Genomic DNA, 22,654 nt, shown 5'->3' on the forward strand with positions numbered 1-22,654 from the left:
GGTCTCTTTTTCCAAAACTTCTATGTGAATTTTACCCATAGAGTCTGGGCCAGCCCGAGATATATTGGCAACCCGGGTGGTGAGGTATTCATGCGAACCCTTCCAAAAAGAAAAAATTTAAGAGGATCATCCTTTATTTTTGCTAAAGAAAAGTTAAAAAGACAAATGTAAACACAAAAAAAAGACAACCAGAATATTTATAATGTTTTAATTGTCATATTAAAAGTATTAACAATAAAAATTTTACAAAAGAGTCAATATTTTTTAAGGACATTTATTTATCAAAATACTAGCAGTGGGTTGCAGTTACGCTTGCCTTTAATTTATATAATAATAGTTTCTATAATTAAATTTCAGCCACTCGCGTGAAAGAAATGGGATGCAACATAGGATTGTAGCCAATCACTTATATTTATACCAAATTTCAAATCAGTATCCCATCTGGAAGTAGAAGAATTTGGAGACAGACTGACACTTAACAATACTTAATAGTAAATGCTTACAGAATAAATATTGATTTTACATTACATTATAATTTACATCAAAGCTATTTAAAAATGCAAAACTAAAATTTAAGAATATTTTGTCATTAACATCAAACGTCATATTTTTATCGTGCCAAACGAAATTCCTTTCTTTGATTTTATATCAGAAAATTTATTAATGACATCGGTAAAATCCAAATTTGCAGCCACATCATTTTCAATTGATAGTATTGCTAATGAATTTAATCTTGCCTGCAACATAAATGATCGCAAATATGTTTTAACTAGCTTTGATTTGCTAAAACTCCTTCCTCACTTGCTACAGTTAGTTCAGTTGTCAGCATAACTCTCAATGCTACCCATAAATTTGGCAATGTATCTTGTAATTTATTGTTATTTATAAATTTCAAAATACTTAAGTCTTTTTCAGGTACCTTATCAGGCAAAAACAATTTCATGACATAAATCTTCACCTTTTCAATAGATCATCATGGTACATTTTTTGTACATTTTTTTAAATGTACAAAAATCCCTAAGTATCATAGTCTTTTATTTGCATGAATCATTCTGATAGTGACATGATTGCGTGACTTATCACATTAAAAACATGATTTTGAAAATATTTTTCCTTTTTTACATTTGTAGAAATTTCCTTTCGGGTGGAGGGCCTTTGCATCAGACGCATTCCACGTGGGCTGATGCATTTTCGACTGTTTACTGCACTGTAGAGAAAGTGGCAGAGAAAGGGCCTCCACTCTTTCCCCAAATCTTTCGCTTTCTCCCCTTCCACAAAGCATATGCGCCCTCTCAAACCTTCGACACCCCCAATGTCATGTACCCCCAAAGCGTCAGCGCTCCGGGACGGCTGCCCAGCTCGCCCGTAGCTCAGGCCAGCCTTGCATAGAGTCCTAAAAAATAGTAATCACTCTGCAGGCTGATGCTTAGACTTTGAAGTTTTTTGGATATGGAGATGTTTTATGGCAAAGTTTGTACTATTTTGATTTCCAGATAATGGTGAATTGAGAATTCTTCTCTGACAGCAAAGTAGTTAAGCACCAAAGTTGTGTGTGTGGTTTATATGTGACACTTATGTCATCCTTTATCATTATTCATCTTTATTTTAATATTCCTTCCTTCAATTTAACTTTTCAGTATTTTCTCGTATTACAAATTTTATTTATTACCATTATGAATTTTTTATTTGGTTTTCACTTCCATTTTCTTCTCACATTTTAATGCTTACTGAGTTTATTTTCATTTGCACACTTTGAATGGCTTAATTCTCTTTCAGTTTTAAAATTTTGTAAAATTGAAAATTTCAGTCATTATTCGGTATAATTTCATTTACATGTCTCTTTGCCGACCAGGCTAGCCGGGTGGGTAAAGTGCCTGCCTGGCAACCCAAAGGTCACAGATTCGTATCCCGCCTCGGGCTTAGATCAGAGTAGAAAATGCAAAAACCTTGGGAGGTGCAATATGGCCACAGAAGCCGATGTGCCAACAACTAACAAAAAAAAAAAAAAAAAAAAACGCGTCTCTTTAAAAATTTAAAAATTTGATATTGGATTAACCACATAAATTGTAGTTGCTGGCATTACCATAGAGTATTTCAACCAACAAAAAGTCAAATATCACTGGCTTAAAACATGAAATCTTATGCAGATATGAGTTTTGAAATGTGAAGTTTTTGGTCCTGTATTATTAACATAAAAGAGAAAAAACACAATTTTAGGATTGTTTTAATGAGATTGAAATTACTTTAAAACAGTAGCAGCAGTTTTATTTCCAAGTATTTCTTAAGTTACATAATCATATGTAATTGTATTGATTACAAGGATCTGTATTGTCTTCACTTAAAAATGTTTTAATATACCAATTTTACTGTAAAAAGAAGCATTAAAATGATTAAGCAAGAGGAACTTCATTCAGTATAACAGCAATCTGTATAGCTTATGGCTTGTGTGTTTAACCTTCTTTTAAAAGGAGACCACTCATTTTTGTGAATGGTAAAGAACCATTGAGGTTATGGGGATTTTGTATTTCTTTTTGTAAATCATGATGTGAGTGGAGATGGGGGAATCCCCAGTGCCGTGAGACAACTAACACACTGTACATCGTGATGTACATAATTTCTGTACTTCTGCATGAATAACAGACAGTCGGAGTATCTAAATCCATAGGATTTTTGCAAAGTATTCAGTACAGCTTAGTTTATACTGATGGCCAGTATATCCAAACAGGCATACTAGCTTTGTCTCTTCTGGTTCTGATAGAAGATTCTGAGTCGCATTCTTTATCCAAACATCAATTGCCAACTTCAGTTTGCTTCACAAATTTGTGCCGCATCAACTGATTCCATCCCTTTACCTAATTGGAGACTTTTCAGGATTGGGAGAGATGTTCACACTCTTTTACTTTCCTTTGTCTTGGTGTCAGTGTCATCCTTTTCAGGATCTACTTCTACTTCAAGCCCTCGTTCTTCATCCAGTGAATGATTCCTGCATAATGAACTCATGCTTGGGGAGGCTCTAGTAAATGTTAACTGTGGAAAGGAAGAAGAACTTAACATATACTCTCCTGACCTTGTTAAATCTACATCCTCATCTACATATGGATCCACAAGTATTGCCTGGCTGGCTGATCTCGGAATTCCTGGCTGGTATGTATCATGGTCATAATCATAGAAATCCACAGGTTGATCCAGTTCAGCTTCACCAGAAAATGCAGGTAATGATGGTGATTGGTAGTCATAAATTTCTGGTCCTAAATCTGCAACCTCAACATACCCCTCTGGTTCTGGACATTCCATGAAAATTAGCGTATCACCTGGTTGCTGTTCATCAATATATGGCACTGTTGTAAAACTTGTATCTTCTGGTTCCCCACTAACTGGCAGAACTCCCTCTGTATCTTCAGAAATCATAGTTAGAGGCTGGATTTGTGATTGAACTGGAACTTCAGAATGAATTAGAACTTGAGCATCATCTACTCTAGCTGTTCCATCAGCATCTGGGCTAATTGGCTGGAAAAGTGACAAAATTCTTGTCCATAGTCTTTCTTGGGATCAGTCTGAAATATTCTCCATCTCTGATTATGAGGATGATGATGGCCACCTCTCCGCAGTAGGTTGATCGTTCGGATTGGCTTTCCAGCTGGATTGATGCGTTTAACTATCTTTTTAATGAGAGGCTTTCTTGGGCTACCACTCATTAGACCTGATGGAGTGATGCCTGTACTTATGACAGATTCCTTATGCCTGGATTTATAGCTCAAAGGATGATCATTCATCGTAGAATTCTGCTCAGACATTTCACCAGCCCCAGATTTTCTTCAGGTAAAGCCCAATTTTTGGAGTATCTGAAAATAACAAGATTTTATTAGGTTTGCACTAACATAGAATTAATGTAATAATAGTACAAGTATTTTGTGAACTGACATCCCCCACTATGTTTTGACAACACTTTAAAAATAATAATATATATTATATAAATAATATATATATTACAGTATTTTTTTGAACTGAATACCAAGGGAATCATATGAATAATGAAATTTATTAAGAATATGGAATATAGGTATTGGTAGTAAAAATATACCTATAGAGCCAAGTATTTATTATAATTATTATTAGCCATATGGCACAAGGAGGCTTATGCTGTACCAGCCAAAAAACATTTCTGAGTTACCCTGAGAGAAAGAGAGTCAGAAGTAGAAGGGAATCACCAAGAAAGAGAAGAATGATGATATCCAGCTCAGGAACCTGGGTGTGCCAAGCCCGTACTCACCAGATGTGAGTCCCTGTTTAGGTAACCTAAGTTGGACTTCATTGTTATACCCTATAATTAAACACATAAATTATATTAAAATACAATAAAATAAAATAATAATAAAAATAAGCTTCATCATCATTTGATTTTTATTATTATTTTAATATAATTTATGTGTTTAATTATAGAGTATAACAATGAAGTCCAACTTAGGTTACCTAAATACTTGGTCTTATTATGGCTCTATGGGTATATTTTTACTACCAAAACATATAGTCCATATTCTTAATAAATTTCATTAGTCATATGATTCCACTAGTATTCAGTTCCAAAAATACTGTGATATCAGTTTTACAGACTGATGTAATGTTTAATCAATATTTTGATGGCATTAATCTGATCTGATACTCTTTTTCTATTTCGCTAATTCTATGATTCTCTCTAATTTTTTTCTATATACATATATATATATTTTTTTTTGCTCCAACCCTTTTCCATTCTCTATTTACTTGCAGTTATATATATAATATGTTCAGTGGCAGACAAAAAAAAAACTGCATCACCTTAAAAAAAATAAAATTTATAGTGAAAAGTATAACATATTGTTTGATTACAGTCATTTTGTTTGTCACAAAGCAAAGGTATTCTGTCAGATAATGCTTCTATTCCATCAGACAGTAATTGCAAGGTATTGCATCAGCCATTTCTATAAATACAGCGGAAAGGTATATATGCTCATTAGTATCCTGTTTTGCTGAGGTGTAACCAGTTGACACCAAGAAAAAAAGTGTAGCTGTTGCTCTGTCCCAGAAAGGGCTTTCTACGCATGCTATCGCTGATAAAATAGGCTGCCATCAGTTAACAGTATCCCGGGTGAAATTAAAGCATAAAACCGGTGATGTGAAAAGAAGATCTGGATCAGGCTGTAAGAGTGACTACGCCTGCCCAAGATCAATATTTGAAAAGGCTATGCCTTCGTAAATTGCCATGCTAGTGCTCCTGATCTAAAATTGGACTTTGAGATGGCTCTAGGTGTCGAAATAAGTGTACAAACTATCCAAAGATGGCTTTCGAAATGTGATCTGCATGCCTATCAGCCCAAGAAGAAGCATTTTGTTGACCCAACAAATGAGGAAGAAGTGACTTGCTTGGGCCAAAACTCATGTTTCATGGACAAAAGAGCAATTGGGACACCATCTTTTCTGACGAATCGAAATTCAACCTGCATGGCTCCGATGGCAAACGATACGTCAGAAGACGAAAATCGGAGGCATGGCATCCTGACTACATAACACCGATTGTAAAGTTCCCTGCCAGTCAGATGGTCTGGGGATGCATAACAAGCAAAGGGGTGGGGCGAATTAAGTTTATTAATGGAACAGTGAATGCAGAAATCTAACTGCTATCTTGGAGAAGTGCCTGAACCCCATTATTATGGAACACCACATAGACATCCACAACTGCATTTTTCCACAGGACTCAGCACCTTGCCACACAGCAAAATTGGTAAATTTTATGCTATTTAGATTTAATGATGAGTTTGTCTTCTTGTCTCACAAGTCTGCAGATTTACTAGGCAAGTACAGGTCAGTGCTGAAAAAAAGTCGCGAGTTAGGGTTAAATTTGAAAGTCTGCAATCCTACCCAGACACGACAAGAGTTATATGATGAGAGTCTTGTCAATCAATTCAGCCTGGAGAGATTGTGCAGGGCTCATGGTCTAGAATTCTTCTCAGCATAGTCTGTGCTTGTTAACAGGAGAGGTTGCTTCTACAGGGATGGAATACACTTAAATAAAAGGGGTGCAAGAATATTTGCTGTTGCTATTGAGGCAATGTTAGGTGGGTCAGAAAACTACTAGCTTGGGGGGGTTCACAGAATAATAGATTAAAAGTAGCTGCAGGCAGAGGTGGAAATGATTCTTGCACTGCTTCTATTGGAATGAGCAGAAAGCCAGTTGCTGGGGATTTCAGGAACTACTGGGGGTCATGAAACAAGTAAATACATGGGCTGTGTTAGAGTAACTAACAGTAAGAACAGGTGCCTGTGTACTTGCATGTACACCAGTGCTAGGAGTATAGTAAATAAACCTGATGAATTTGAAGTGCTGGTTCAGACATCCTAGGTGGATGTTGTTTGGATATCACAGACGTGGTGCCACTCAGATATAAGGGATGCAGAATTAGAATTTGGGGAGTACAATGTGTACAGAAAGGATAGCATGGGATGAGTGGTTATGCTGTTAGTTAAGAAAAAAAATCTAAGGAAGTGTATCCAGTTGACATAGATAGACAGCGCAATTTTGAGTCAGTTTGGTGTGACATAAGCACTGGGAAAGCAAAAATGAAGGTAGGAGTTTGTTATAGGCCTAATGACTCTGATGAATACAATGAACAATTATACAGAAAAATAGAGTGGGCCAGTAAATCAGAGTGTCCTATAATGGAGGATTTTAACTTCCCAGATATAGACTGGAACTTGTGGATTGGTCGCTTGCACACTAGCAAGGCTTTTATGGATTTATTGGATGATTGTTTTCTACAGCAGCACGTTAGAGAGGCAAAAAGAGGGAGTAACACTCTTGATCTGATTATCAGCAGTGATTATTCGTGCATTAACAATTTACAGATAAAGGAACCATTACGTGGCAGTGATCACAGTGTACTGATGTGGGATTTACTTAGCATTAGCATTAGTAGAGGCATTTGATGCAAGAAAGCAAGCTTATGCAGCATCAGCCAAAAAAAAAAAAAAAAAAACCCACTTCCACTTCACCCCTCTGTTCGTTCAAAATACCTGTCCAGCTGAGCCTTAAACTTATTTAGGCTATCAACCTCCACTACAAGGGATGGAAGTCTGTTCCACCAACCAACCACCCGCTGGCTAAAGGCAAATTTCCGCACGTCTATCCTACATCTGTCTTTCCTCAATTTGAATTTATGCCCTCTCAGGTGATTATTCTGAGCTAGAGGAAGAATCCCATCAGCATTGAGCATGCTCAAACCATTCAAGGCTTTATACACCTCTATCAGATCACCTCGCTGGTGCCTAGTCTCTAGACACCGTAATTTGCAAAACTTAAGCCTTTCTTCGTAAGAGCACCTTAAAGATGTAACTACCATCAGGGATAAAGGGAAGGGTTTTTGCTTTCATAAAGGCGACTATAGTGGTCTCAGAGATTTTTTAGGTTCTATACAGTGGTACAAACTGATATGTTACCAACAGCAAATTCTAAATGGGAAGCATTCAAGGAAGTAATTTTGGAAGCCACTAGGCTTTTTGTGCCAACTAAGAAATATTGTTCACGATTTAGGCCTAAATGGATGTCAGATGAACTAACGAGACTTGTGGCAGAGAATAAAAATGCATGGGATGCACATAAATTGTCAGGCGACAGTAGCCTATGGTAGATATAAGCTAGTCTGTAATCAATTCAAAAAGGAGGTTAGGCAAGCGAAGGCAGATTATGAAAAATCTTTGGTAAAGGATGCAAAGAGAAACAGCAACATCTTCTTTACTTATATAAGCTCTAAAAGGACGGGGATGAATCAGATTGGTCCACTTGATATCAATGGTTTGACTATAGATGAGCATTCTCAGATAGCTGCCGAACTAAATTAGTATCTTGCATCTACATTTACACATGAGGAGTTATTCAAGGAGGAGAAGGCCAGATGTTTATCAAACTCTGGCAGGGAGTTAAATGATTTTGTAATAACTGAGAGCAAAGTTGAGGAGAAATTGTTGAAGTTAAACATAAGAAAGGCACCTGGGGTAGATGGGATCTATCCAATTATATTAAAGGAGGAGGCAAAGGAAGTAAGCAAACCCGGAGCCATAATTATTAGAGCATCCTTGGACTCCAGGAAGGTGCCCACAGACTGGAGGTATATTAAAGTTGTGGCACCAATTCACAAAGGGGGTTCAAAGGTAGACAAGTAAATATAGACCTGTTAGTTTGACTTCTTTTCCAGGCAAAATAATGGAGTCACTAGTTAAAGAAGCACTGCAGGATCAGCTAGAGAAGACAGCAGTAATAATTCAGACACAGCATGGGTTTGTCAAGGGGAAGTCTTGTCTGACCAATTTGATTGGATACTATGATGTGGTCACAAAGGAACTGGATGTAAAAATTAATTTTGATATCGTACACTTGGATTTCAGGAAAGCTTTTGATCCTGTTGCACATGGAAAAATACTGTACAAATTGGAGAAGTATGGCATTAAGGGAAAGTTGCTACAATGAATAAAAGGATGGTTGAGTGGGAGAGGACAGAGAGCTGTAATCAATGGGTACTGCTCTACGTACATGGACTAATGTTATTAGTGGTGTTCCTCAGGGTTCACTGTTGGGCCCACTGTTGTTTTCTATATTTATCAATGATATTGATGAAGGTATATCAAGCTTAATGTCAAAGTTTGACAGGGTTGTTAGTAACAGTAATGACAGTATGCTGCTGCAACAGGATCTGGAAAAGTTAGGTAGATGGGCTGAGAAGTGGCAACTGAAGTTTAACATTGACAAATGCAAAAGTACTGCATATGGGTAGCAGTAACCCCAGAGAAATATACCAACTATGTGGTGGTACACTCAGGGTAGTGGAGAATGAAAGAGACCTGGGGTAATTGTGCAGTCGATATGAAGTTTTCTGAGCAGTGCAGACAGGCTGCCAGAGTAGATCATGGGGTCTTGTCAATGATATACAGGAATTTTGCGAGCAGAGATAAGGAGGTGATTATTCCCTTGTATAAGGCAATGGTCAGGCCACGCCTTGACTACTGCGTACAGGTCTGGAAGCCTCATTTTAGGAAGCATCTCAAGTTGCTAGAACAGGTACAGAGAAGGGCAACAAGACTGGTGAAGGGAACAAAGAGGTGCTCATATGAAGAAAGGCTTAAGTACTGCAAATTGCAGCTTCTGGAGACTAGGCACCTGCGAGGCAATCTGATTGAGGTGTATAAGGCCTTGAATGGATTGAGCAGCCTCAGTGCTTATGGGATTCTTCCTCTTGCTCAGATTACAAACCTGAGGGGGCATAGATTAAAACTGAGGAACGACAATAGTAGAAAAGATGTGCAGAAGTTTGCCTTTAGCCAGCGGGTAGTTGATTGCTGAAACAAACTACCATCTGTTGTGGGTGTTGATAGCTTAAATAAATTCAAGGCAGAACTAGACAAACATCTGGAATTAATGGTTCAGTGAAATGGGAAGGTTTTTTTTTTTTTGCTGATGCTGTATAAGCTTTCTTGCATCATGTGCCTCTACTAATGCTAATTAAAAAAAGGCTTAAAAACATACTTACACCAATGTTTTCCCTCGTTTTTCCTCCCTTAAGGTGCAGTCATAGCTCAGAAATGCTGGCATTACAGCATTGGACTGGCCCGGCAACAGTCCAAATTTGAACCCTATTGAAAATTGTGAACCCTATTGAAATTTTTAGACAACATTATTTTCAATAATGTTGTCTAAAATTGCTCAGAAAAAGCCAATAAGTAAGATTCAGCTGCAGGAGAGCATTGTAAGGGTGTGGTACCATGAAATTGGGCAACCATATATCCAGAAGTTGATTAACTCTATGCCAGATCGTTGCAAGGCTCTAACTGCAGCTGTAGAAGGAACAACAAAATATTGAGGACTTATTTTGCTGATTTACAGTACATAATACTATTACGTGAACTTGTCATTTCAGTTTGTACATGTAAATGCAATCAAAATGTATGTTTGATTGTCATGATTATCATTTGCATGATTTCTCATATTTCCATTAATTACGCATTTTACCCTTTGGGAAGATATTTATGGTAATTAGGTATATCAGGTGGAGTCTTTATTGGATTTATTTCATATAGATATATATCCCATCTAAAAAATGCATTTTGAACATTTTTGCAACCCACAATGCAGTGCAAAAAAACAAAATTCTGAAAATAATTTGCAAAAAAAAAAATATATATATATATATATATATTTTTTTTTTACGTAAATGTTGTGTATTATAGTTAAAAGTCATTGTCTAGCTTTTTAGCTAATGGGAGGCGAAATTTGGAAGGTAATTAGGATAGAAATAGACACTCCTGCCCTTGTATTACACTAATAGCTCAGAGTGTGGAAGAATTTTAGTTGTAGAAAAGTAAACAGTATATGATTGAAGAATATAAAGCATATATATATTATATAGCATACATACAGCATATATATGTAACATATATTTTTACCTGTTCTGTGCTTACCTCATTCACTTACTGATTTCACTTTAATACTCCCTCCAAAATGAGCTCAAAACACTCCTGAATAGAAAAAACATCATGGAAAGAAGTTAAGACAGATGTGAATGGACCATGGAAAGACTATGGCCTAGTTGTATTCAAAATTACCTTTGAGAATGCCAGTGCATGCTATACGAAGAAACATAGTGGAAATTATTGCAAAAGAGGCTAGCCAGGATAATGGTGTGAGGATCATGTGGTTGATTTACTCATATCACATGGTGAATATTTGACTACAGAAATCCTTGAATGTCATTGTACATGTCAGGCATAGCTTCTTTCTCTAAATAACTATGAGAAAACTGGATTTACTGCTTAGTGAATTGGTCTCATTTTGTGGAGGCACTTCACCTTAGTATTGCACTATAAATAAAAAAACCCTGCTCCAGTAGAGAAGTATATTGCTTTTTATTTAAATGCATGCTACTACCCACTTCACCTACTTACTACTCATTTTACCCACTGCTTACTGCGCCATCTTGCATCTCACATATTGCGGATATACATCTTGTCACTGGGATTCTCAGGTCTTCATAATGCCTACCTGCCCACCAATGAAATCCACAAAAGGACTGAAACTCATGCGGGTAGTGGCATACACTTTAAATAAAAAGCAATATTCTTCTCTATTAGAGCAGTGTGTTTTATTTAGAATAGTGCAACACCAAAGCAAGTTGTGACAAAGTACATGCACAAAAAGAGATCAATGCCTCAAGCAGCAAATCCAGGGGCTCACATCTGGTGAGTATGGGCTTGGCACACCCAGGGTCCTGAGCTGGATATCATCATTCTTCTCTTTCTTGGTGATTCCCTTCTACTTTTCTCTCTCTCTCTTTGGGTAATTCAGAATTTTTTTTTTTTTTTTTTTTGCCTGGTGCAGCATAAGCCTCTGGCTTCCTTGCACCATATGGCTAATAATAATAATAATAACCCAATTTGCTAAGAGCTGTGTACAGAAAGAGGCTATGTCCAACATTTACTATGAGTTTTTTAGCTTTCATAGCTTGAGGCTTTGCCCTGAACTTAATTATGGACTGCTTGAATTTCAAAACTGAAAAACTGCAAGAAAAAGTTTAATAAGTGCCAATGTTGCAGCTGTTAAAAGAATTAATAGCAACCAAGGACATTATCAGAAGCTTTTACCCATTGCACAGAAGCTGCAGTGGCTATCTTTATAGAGAAAAGTGAAGGTATGCAAAGAAGTAGCAAAGTAAACAGGAGCATAAAAATAAACATACAAATGCTATGATATTGTACAAAGAAGAACAAGTTTAAATGAACTTAACCACTCAACATCTACAACAAAGGCAGAGGAATCTTCATTGTCTTTGACCAAAATCAATAAAAAACAAAAAAATTATAATTTTTTTTTTATTCTACAATTTTCCTTTCTTCCATGATTACAGACTTAATGGAGACAGCTCGATATTAAAAAAACCACTGTGCCACAAAGTTTTGCTCTTTGCCATTATGTGGCTAGATTATTATTAATAGTTATGCACAATAGATATGTCTACTTCTTTCACTATAACTGTAAATAAAAAAAATAAAAAAAGGTAAACTGCAGCCATTATCAACCCACTGCAGGATGGAAGCTTCCTCAACAATTCGTGATGAGGGAAATAGACCATAATCTGCCACACTGGTCCAGTGTGGGTTGGCAGATCAACCATATTTAGAAGTCAGGGGCTTGAACCCCAGTTTACTCAAAGAGCGTGTGCTACTGCACTCCCGCTCCTGACCACTCGGCTATGGAGGCCACTATAACAACTGTTATATTTAAAATTCATGTAATTTTTTTTCAAGAAACACATCTATCATCATAATGTGAAATTAAATAGAAAACCTCCTTTTGCCTAACGACTTGCTTCCAAGGAACCTAACCCTGTCATTAAGTGAAGCATACCTGTACAATAGAAAGTATATATTATTAAGGTAACAAAATGTTTGAAATAAAATAGTTATGATTATGCATTCCTAATGAAATACAGTACTACATTAGTTATAAATTTTGTGCAACAAGTATTTTCTTTAACAAAATGGATTTTTTAATATAAAAAAAAATAATGTGCACAACTGTATTATGACAGGACTTAGAACAGACACCAGAGCACAGTTCTAGTTCGTTATACACATCAGCAATAGCATACATATGGATTAACTGTTTTCTGTTCTGTTATAATGAACTGGAAAAATTGCCTGTTCAGGATAATACAAATCCGGAATTTTACATTATTCCATTTTGTAAAATTCTAGATTTCTAGTTTTCCATATTCATTCCTGATATAAAATAAAGAAATAAAATGACTCTATGAGAGTACACATAGTACTAGTAGTGGTGGCATATAATGCAAGAAAGCAAGTTTATAAAGAATCAGCCAAAAAAAAAAACCCCAAACTACATGACCATCCCCTTCAAGAATTTGCCTACTTTTTCCTTGAATTTATTAAAACTGTCCACTTTCACAAAGCGGCTTAGAGCGGAACAGGCATTTTGTGTGTTATCAGTATCTTTCTATTTCAATATCTTTCTATTTCAGAAGATTTAGGAGAAGTCCGGTTCGCCTGCCTCTCTAAAATCCACTCATGCACACCTTCTCGATGGTAAGCCCTGTTACGCCACTTAGGTGGCAACGAACGTGTAGAGTGGTTCTCTTCAAGACGCCTGGTCAGCGTGAAGGGGAAAAGACCAAACCCTCCAGCACATGACAGTAAGATGAAACAAATGGCCCTCAGTCCCCAGCGGCTTTCAATCCCCCTCCTATGGCAGCTAGAGGATCAGAGTGGAAGCAGAGGATGCTAAGAATCTCTAGGTATGACCAGGATGCCATGCACGGAAACTGAACTTGGCCTGTTACAACATAAGATCACTCATCGGTGAAGACAGGATATTACAGCTGGAAAAGGAATAAGAAAATGAGAATTGGAATATCATCAGTTTGGCGGAAACAAGAAGAAGAAATGAATCACTTACAAGTTTATCAAGTGGAAATCTGCTGTACACCAATGGAAACAGTGAAAGAAGTGAAGGTGGAGTTGGCTTTCTGGTCCATAAAGATATAAAAAACATTTTGGAATTCTAAAGTACATCACCAAGGATGTCAAGACTACTACTACTCAGGATTTCTAAAAGGTATAAGCTAAAGGTTATAATGATTTATGCACCAACATCAAGCCATGATGATGAAGAGGTTGAAGAAATGTACACCAAAATTGAGAGTCTTCTAGATGAACAGAAAACTCACTACACTATTATTATGGGGGACTTCAATGCTAAGGTTGGAAAGACACAAAACAGAAAAGGTAACTATAGGAAATTTTGGAATTGGTGAAAGAAATGAAAGAGGTGAAATACTTGTGGAATTTGCAAAATCTCGAGGAATGTCAGTAATGAACACTTTTTTTCAAAAAAGGGTGAAGAGAAAGTGGACATGGAAGAACCCAAATGGATTAACAACTAATGAAATAGACTTCATCCTCACTAACAGAAGATATATCGTGAATGATGTTACTGTCCTGAACAAGGTAAACATTGTAAGTGATCACAGAATGGTATAAGTACACTTGATATAGATGTAAGAAAAGAAAGGAAAAATCTGACTCGAGTAAATAATATAGTCTTTGAGATAACAGAAGAGGAGAAAAAGCAGTATGTACTGGAACTTAAGAACAAGTTTGAGCTTCTGCAGACTGCTCAGGACCAAGATATCGATGAGGAATATTACAACTTTCTGAAAGTGATGAAGCCCAAGAAACCTATTGGTAAAAAGAAATCCACAGCAGCCATGAGAAGTAATACAGAAAGACAAATGATACTGAAACTGAAATATAGTAATGGTGTACTTATAAATAGCAGAGAAGGCATAACTCAAATAGCAGAAGACTACTATAAAGAGTTATACAAGGAGTGAGGGAATGATGCTAGCAGTGGGGAAGATGGATCGCAAATTAGTAACACATACAACATACCTGATATCCTTCCTGATGAGGTAGAACATGTGTTGAAGAAAATGAAGAACAAGAAAGCCCCGGGGGATGATGAAGTTACTATAGAGTTGTTAAAATTGGGAGGAAGAGACATGACACAAAAACTGGCAAGATTGTTCACAAAATGCATTAGAAAAGGTGTGACGCCTAAGGAGTGAAATAATGCAATCATAGCTCTGCTGCATAAGAAAGGAGATAGATCAGAAATTGGAAATTATAGACCAATTAGTTTGTTTTCCAACATCTAAAAGTTGTTCACAAGGGTCATTACTAACAGATTAGAAAGAATACTTGATGAGAATCAACTGAAAGAGCAAGCTGGCTTTAGGACAGGATTCTCAACTATGGATCACCTCCACGTAATGTCACAGCTAATGGAGAAAGAAAATGAATATAAAACACCATTATGCCTGGCATTTGTCGATTATGAAAAGGCATTTGACTCCATACAGCATAAGGCAATGTTTCAGGCACCGGAAAGACAAGGCATAGATACTCCATATATTATGATTTTGAAGAAAATATATGAGAACGCTACCTCCTTTATTAGACCAGACAAAGACAGTTGAAGTAAATTTAAAATTGAGAAAGGAGTTCGACAAGGAGACACAATATCTCCGAAGTTGTTTACTGCTGCCCTTGAGGAAGCTTTCAGAAGATTAGACTGGTTGCAAAAAGTGTTCAATGTGAATGGAGAGTACCTAAACCATTTATAATTTGCAGATGACATTGTGATCATTAGCCATGATCCCAAAGAATTAGAGGAAAATCTTAATCAGCTATGCAGAGTAAGTAAAGATTTTGGACTAAAGATGAATAATACAAAAACAAAAGTAATGATGAACAAGTATGCCACAGAAAGGGATATAATGATTAAAGGAGCAGTAATTGAAAATGTGGAGTCATATACTTATCTGGGACAAGTCATTAGCTGTAATAATGATAAATGGCTGGAAGTAAAGAGAAGAATAAATTTTGGATGGATAGCATTCAGGAAATATAGTCACATACTGAGGAACAATATCTCAATTTGTCTGAAACGTAAAATAATGAACCAATGTATACTCCCCACCATGACTTATGGAAATGAAATGTGGGCACTCACCAAAAGAATGGAAGAGAAGCTGAGAACTACACAGCGAAGAATGGAACAAATTATATTGGGAATCAGACTGTTAGATAAGAAGAGAAACACATGGATTAGGCAGCAAACTCAAATAAAGGACATTTTTATCAAAACTAAACAACTAAAATGGTCTTGGGTAGGACACATAGCTCAAAGACATGATGACAGATGGACTAAGAAAATAACAGAATGGTACCCAAGAGGAGCTAGAAGAAAACCTGGAAGACAACAACGGAGATGGACAGATGAAATTCATAAGTAAATGGATGGCCATTGCACAAAATAGAAGGAACTGGAAAGTTGCTGGAGAGGCCTTCATCCTGCAGTGGATTGAAAATGGCTGATGATGATGATGACTTCCACAAAAACAGATGGAAATGTTTTCCAACAATCAACCACACGATGGCTTTAGGCATATCTATCCTGCAACCATCCTTCCTCAATTGGAATTTGTGCTCCCTCGTGTGTAGTCTGAGCAGGAGAAAACAACACCATCAGCATTCAGCTTGCTCAATCCATTCATTCAAAGCCTTAAACACCTCAATCAGATCACTTCACAGGCAAGTAGTCTCCAGATGTTGCAATTTTCAGAACTGAAGCCTGTCTCAGTAGGACCACTCTTTTGTTCCCTTCATCAGTCTCATTGTCCGAATCTGCACTCATTCCAGCAGATCTACATCCTTTCTAAAATGAGGGAGTACTCAAGATGCAACCTAACCATTGCCTTATAAAATGGGATAACACCTGCTTACCCCCTACCAAAGTTCCTGTATATAATAAACAAAACCCCATGAGCTATCCTGGCAGCTTGTTTGCAATGCTCAAAGAACTTCATATCTGACTGCACAATTACCCTAGGTCTTTTTCATTTTCACTACCCTGAATGTACAGTACCACACAGTTGGTATTTTAATCTGGGATTACTGCTCTCATGTGTAGTACCTTTCATTTGTCATTTTAAAGTTCAATTGCCATTTCTCAGTCCACCTGCCTAATTTTTTTAGACCTTATTGCAGTAGCTTACCCTGATTACTGTCAGTAACCGTCCTGCCAACCTTTGTATCATCTAGACATAAATTTAAACTGAGGAAGGATGGTTGCAGGAGAGATGTGTGGAAGTTTGCCTTCAGCCAGCATGTGGTTGGTTGCCAGAACAACCATCTGTTGTTGTTGTGGAAGTGGGTAGTTTGAATAAATTTAAGGAAGAACTATAAAAATTCTTCCTTTCTTTTTTTTTTTTTATGTTGTCTGATGCTTATGTATAAGCTTGCTTTTTTTGCATCCTTTGCCAGTACTAATACTAAATGATGCTAACACTTGTAACATGAGAATAAATTCTATGAAGTCCATCAAAACTGACTTGGAGACTTTTAAATGAAACAGACATATGAAGAACCTCTATAAAAATATCTTAAATCAAAGGTTTGTATAGCCATATTAGTATAGTATCCTTCTTTGAGAGGAATATGGAATTTTTCTCTAAAGGTTTGAGCAGTCATTGATATTGATAAAAATATTCTGGTCACAAAGTAGTTTTTCAGTAAATAAGGATATTCTTTGCAATTATTGTGTATATTAGGCAGATAAAAATCTTTCTTCTCAATTTAAAAAGAAATTGACTATACTAGAGTTGTATGGGAAGGAATATCATCTGAGGGAGTGTTTGGATCTTTTTTATCTTGCTCAGAAAGAGATTTAGTTACTGTAGCTCTCTATCTAAGCATGTTAAATGAATTTACCTAATCACATCTTCAGGGAAAAGTTATTTATTACATGCAGGATGGTGCCCTTTCTTATTATTCTCTTGCTGTTTGATGATATATCTGGATGAGCAATTTCCTGGAAAGGGGATAGGCCATTATGGACCTAGTGACCTACCTGCTGAATTCACCAGATTTAACCCTGTACATTTTTTCTGCAATTATCTAAAAAAAACAATATATTATCATATTAAACATGCAACAAAGTAATAACTATTGAGCAGCTTTAAAAATTTATGCAGCCCTATGTATTAAAGTTTACTAAAACATAGAAGAAAGACTTCTTTATTGAGGCTCTTGGATATCATTTTGATCATTAATTATCAGTGGCGGCTCGTGACTCTGACATTTAGGGGTGCTGCATCTTAAAGTTACAATAAATTGCCTTGGTTATAAGACATGTAGACATACACAGTAATAATAATAAGCAAGTTAAAAATACTACAAAACATTAACTAGACACTTACCATTAACAGACTTGAACTTTTATTTAAAAACAAAATCCATTCTTTGGTTTTTATTTGTTGAAAATAGATTAATAACTTTTTCATCCAAGTTTGGTGCACAGTTGATCAAGCTTTTCTCTATTGAAAGCATTGCTTGAGCATTTGGCCTTTCCTGATTCATAGTGCTCCTTAAAAATGTTTTTATTCTTTTTAATGTCGAATGTCAGTGTTCGGGCTCTGAAGCAGTCATCAGAATGGTCAAAAGAACTTTTATGAATTTTGTAAGTTCACCAAAACTTCAGCTAGATTATTTTCTGAGATAAATTTCAGTGAGTCAGTTAATTTGCAATAATTGTGTAGATCATGTCTGCTATAGAAAACTTGTAATTCTGTAAGAAGTTTTTCTCTTTCAATCATGGGATATGCCTCAGTAGTCTTCCGTACCTCTTCCATGGGCATTTTCATACAAAAAATAACAAAGTTCTCCTTGTTAAACAATTTAGCAGCAATTAATTGCTTTGTAAAAGAATATCTCTCACCTATGTCAACACTTATATAGTCGCATACTTCCTTCGCATCAATCATGAGTGTTTTTGAAGGATTTTCACATTACATTGAATTAATAATTTTTAGAATGGCATTCTTAAACTTTCCTATATATTCATGTATTTTAACTGCCTCAATTTCTCGAGATTGCATTTGATTATAAATAACTTCCACGTGAGGCATTATCTGATGGAAAAGTTCTAACCAAAACTCGAATTTTTCATTACTCAAGATGTGCAAAATTCCAGTTGCTTCTGAAATCATCTTATCTGCATTTGTTGTCGCTTGTAGTTCCTCCATGCACTTTTTTAAGGATTCAAAATTTTCATAAATGCTGTTCACGGTGCGTATATTGAAGTTCCATCTTGTAGAGGAAGGTCGGGCAACATGGCTGTCCATATGCTTTCTGAGAACAGAGAGACGCTGTGGTGATCTCGAGAAAAATGTTGGTATCAACATGAGGTTCAAAAAGAATATTCTTGAATCTCGAGTACTACTTGCTGCATTTCTCATCATCAGATTCAGTTGGTGTGCATAGCAGTGAATAAAATGTGCATTTTTGTACACTTCTTTTATTTTAGCCCGAACTCCCCCTTTCTTGCCTTTCATCACACATGCATCATCAAATGTCTGAGCAATCAGTTTTTGAGTATTTCCTTCGAGGATTATGTCTAACTGATCTAAAATGCACTTCGATATTCTGTCTGCTGTTTGGTTTTCCGGAGTGAAAAAACCACAAAAACACTCAAAAATGTCTCCATTCAGTTCATATCTCAGAAAAAATTACCATTTGTATATGTTCTGAAACATTTGTTGTGTCATCAGCCATGACAGCTACGAATGAAACTTCTTTAATTTCTCTTTTTATTTCATCCCAGCATATTTGCAGCAAACATTCAAGAATATTCTGAATAGTTTTTGAAATGCCTTTAAATGCTGCATTACTTTCTAAATGGTTCTTTAAATTGGAATCTAATGTACAAGCGAAATTTATTAATCCTCTGAATACTCCTGGATTTTTAGAATCGTCTTTTTCATCATGTCCACATAAAAGAATCTCAAACTGTCCACAAAATTTAATGCAGTCTGTTATTTTAGATAATACTTCACGATTCTTAGTAACTTTATTGTTATGTTTGCAGATCGAAAGTCTGTAGGCCTCACTAAGCTGTTCTTTAACTTTTACACTTCTAAAAGCAATGGTGAAATGACATTATCAATATGTTTCTTCAAACTCTCATGTTTTAGAGTTTTTTCTTTCATTCTGTTTATGTTTATAAAGCCACTTTTTGTCTACTTCAAGTCACCTGCGAACAGTAAACATGGAAAACAAAACAATGCATTTTTAACTTCACAACCACAAAGCCAACTTTTCCTTTGATACCATTCAGTTTTAAAACTGTGAATATATTTCTTATTATTACTTATTCCCCACTGAGAAATTTGAATCTTTGGTGTGGGGCAGCCTTCTTTTTTAATTGCATTTTTTTCTTGGAGAGATAATTGTGAAAAACTAAATTGCTGAAGTTTATTCGCTGTCATGTGATTTACTTCATGGAGAAGCATGGAGGCCATGATTGAATCAAATTTCATAAAATCATGTGTTGTAGAAATAATGTTTTACTTACACATCACCTCATAATATAACTTCAACTTACGAAGTTCAAGTTCAATTCGCAATTAAGCTGTAATCACATAATTACACTGATAGTTGGGTATTGACTTAACACTGATATTATTTAGTTACTTAATGGGAATTAGGGTGAATAACAAAAAGACACCAACATTGTGGCTACACACCGATCATGGCCAATGATGAAATCTGCACTGCGCACTTTACAGTGACTTTGATTCATTTCACCTATAAAAAATGTATATTGGCAAGTTGCCAATGGCAACCAACTATCAGATATTCACTGGAATACAAAATGTGTCACTGCCTGGTGCACAGTGAGGCCAACAGTTAATTAAACTTCAAAGTTGGAAGCGATTTCATGTTTTTATTGTTTTTATTCATTTATTATTGAAATGATTACTGGAAATAGAGGATGCGCATATTATATGCTGGTCCTATAAAAATATTCATTGTTCTTCACAAAATTTCATATAACTCCGTTCACTGTATATCTAGATTTAAATAGCTGGGAGTGCTGCTGTGCTATGGATGAGCTGCCCCTGTTAATTATACTGACTGGATTATTATAAAAATTTAATCATACTATCATTGTTATTTCATATAGTAAATTGAATTGTTTCCTACACATAAAAAAGGGGGGCCTTATGCCTTCTGCTCCATAGTAAAATTTCTCAAACGTAAACCTATTTGTTGTATTATTCCTGTATGATGAGAGTATACAGGAATGGGGCCAGCAGGGATAAGGAGGTGATTATCCTGTTCTGTAAGACAATGGTTAGGTCATGTCTTAACCAGTAGTAGTGCGAGTAGTGACAAGCGTTTCAAGAAAGCAAGCTTATATAGCTTCAGCCACAAAAACAAATAAAAATAAAAACACTTCACCCATCCAAGAATTTGTATAGTTCTTTCTTCAATTTATTCAAACCATCCACTTCCACAACAAGAGATAGAAGCCTATTCCAACAATGAACCACTCGCTAGCTGAAGGCAAACTTCTGCACATCTATCCTGCAACCATCCTTCCTAAATTTGAATTTATGCCCCCTCTTGTATGTAGTCTCAGCAAGAAGAAGAAGAATGCTATTCACATTCAGCCTACTCAATCCATTCAAGGCCTTAACCACCTCAGTCAGATCACACTGCAAGTGCCTAGTCTCCAGAAGTTGCAATTTGCAGAACTGAAGCCTTCCTACGCAAGAGCACCAATTTGTTCCCTTCAACAATTTGACTGCTCTTCTCTGCACCCATTCAAATAGATCTACATGCTTCCTAAAGTGATGCCTCTAGACCTCTATACAATAATACTCGAGATGTGGCCTAACCACCTTATTTCTGCTACAAAAAATTTCTGTATACCATTGACAAAATTCCATGAGCTATCCTGGCACATGTCTGCACTGCTCAGAGAATTTCATATCTGACTGCACAATTACCCCTAGGTCTTTTTTCATTTTCCTACACCCTGAGTATAGTAACACACAGTTCATAGGTTACTCTGGGATTACTGCTACTCATATGCTGTACCTTGCATTTGTCAATGTTAAACTTCAACTGCCATTTCTCAGCCCATCCCAGTTTTCCTAGATCTTGTTGCAGTAGCTCACCCTGATTACTGTCATTAACCAACCTGCCAACCTTTGTATCATTTGCATACTTTGACATTAAGCTTGATATAGTAATAGTAACTGCCATACAATGCAAGGAAGCTACAAGCTTTAGCTGCACTGGCAAAAAAAAAAAAACACCAAGTGGATAAGAAAATTCAAATTATATAATTAAATTTAGCTTAAACTTTCCTGACCATTCCGGAAGCCCATTCATAAAGGGGAATCAAAAGGTGACATAAGTAATTACAGACGTGTTAGCGTAACACTGTTCCAGGGAAAATAATGGAGTCACTGGTTAAAGAAGTAATGCAGGGCCATATAGACAGGAATGCAATTATACTGCAGTCACAGCATGGGTTTGTTATGGAGCGGTCTTGTCTAACCAATATGATAGGTTACTATGATGCAGTGAACAAGGAACTGGATGCAAAAAACAATTTTGATACCAAATACTTGGATTTCAGGAAGGCTTTTGATACTGTTGCATATAAAGGACTGCTATATAAACTGAAGCAATGTGGCATTGAGGGAAAGTTACTGCTATGTATAGGTGATCCGATTGCATTTAGCATTAGTTGAGGCATATGATGCAAGAAAGCAAGCATATACAGCATCAGCCAAAAAAAAACCCTTCCCATTTCACCCATCCAGTCACTCCAAATATTTGTCTAGTTCAGCCTTATTTATTTAAGCTGTCAACTTCCACAAAAATAGATGGAAGTCTGTTCCACCAATGTGCAAACTTCTGCACATCTATTCTACAACTGTCTTTCCTCAATTTGAATCTATGCCCCCTCAGGTTCTTAATCTGAGCAAGCGGAAGTATCCCCTCACTGAGATGTATAAGGCCTTGAATGGTTTGAGCAAGCTCAGTGCTGATGGGATTCTTCCTCCTGCTCAGATTACACACTTGAAGGGACATAAATCCAAACTGAAGAAAGACAGTTGTAGAACAGATGTGCAGAAATTTGCTTTTAGGCAGTGGGTGGTTGATTGCTGGAACAAACTTCCATCTGCCATTGTGGAAG

General features: G+C 36.3%; 1 protein-coding gene across 2 annotated transcripts in view; it reads right to left on the minus strand.

Moving 5' to 3' along the window:
- Positions 1-3,544: 3,544 nt before the first annotated feature.
- The window catches only part of LOC150090444 (bestrophin-2a-like), a 184,967-nt gene continuing 165,857 nt past the window's right edge, over positions 3,545-22,654 (minus strand). For both annotated transcript variants that reach the window (XM_090389888.1, XM_090389886.1), the window contains exon 10: positions 3,545-3,842. In XM_090389888.1, coding sequence (XP_090246014.1) covers positions 3,796-3,842 — 47 coding nt within the window. In that variant the 3' untranslated portion in view covers positions 3,545-3,795. The remainder of the gene's footprint in view (positions 3,843-22,654) is intronic.

Source organism: Mastigoproctus giganteus, chromosome 2 (assembly GCF_048544385.1).
Source record: "Mastigoproctus giganteus isolate SK-2022 chromosome 2, ASM4854438v1, whole genome shotgun sequence".
NCBI classification, from domain to species: Eukaryota; Metazoa; Arthropoda; class Arachnida; order Uropygi; family Thelyphonidae; genus Mastigoproctus; species Mastigoproctus giganteus.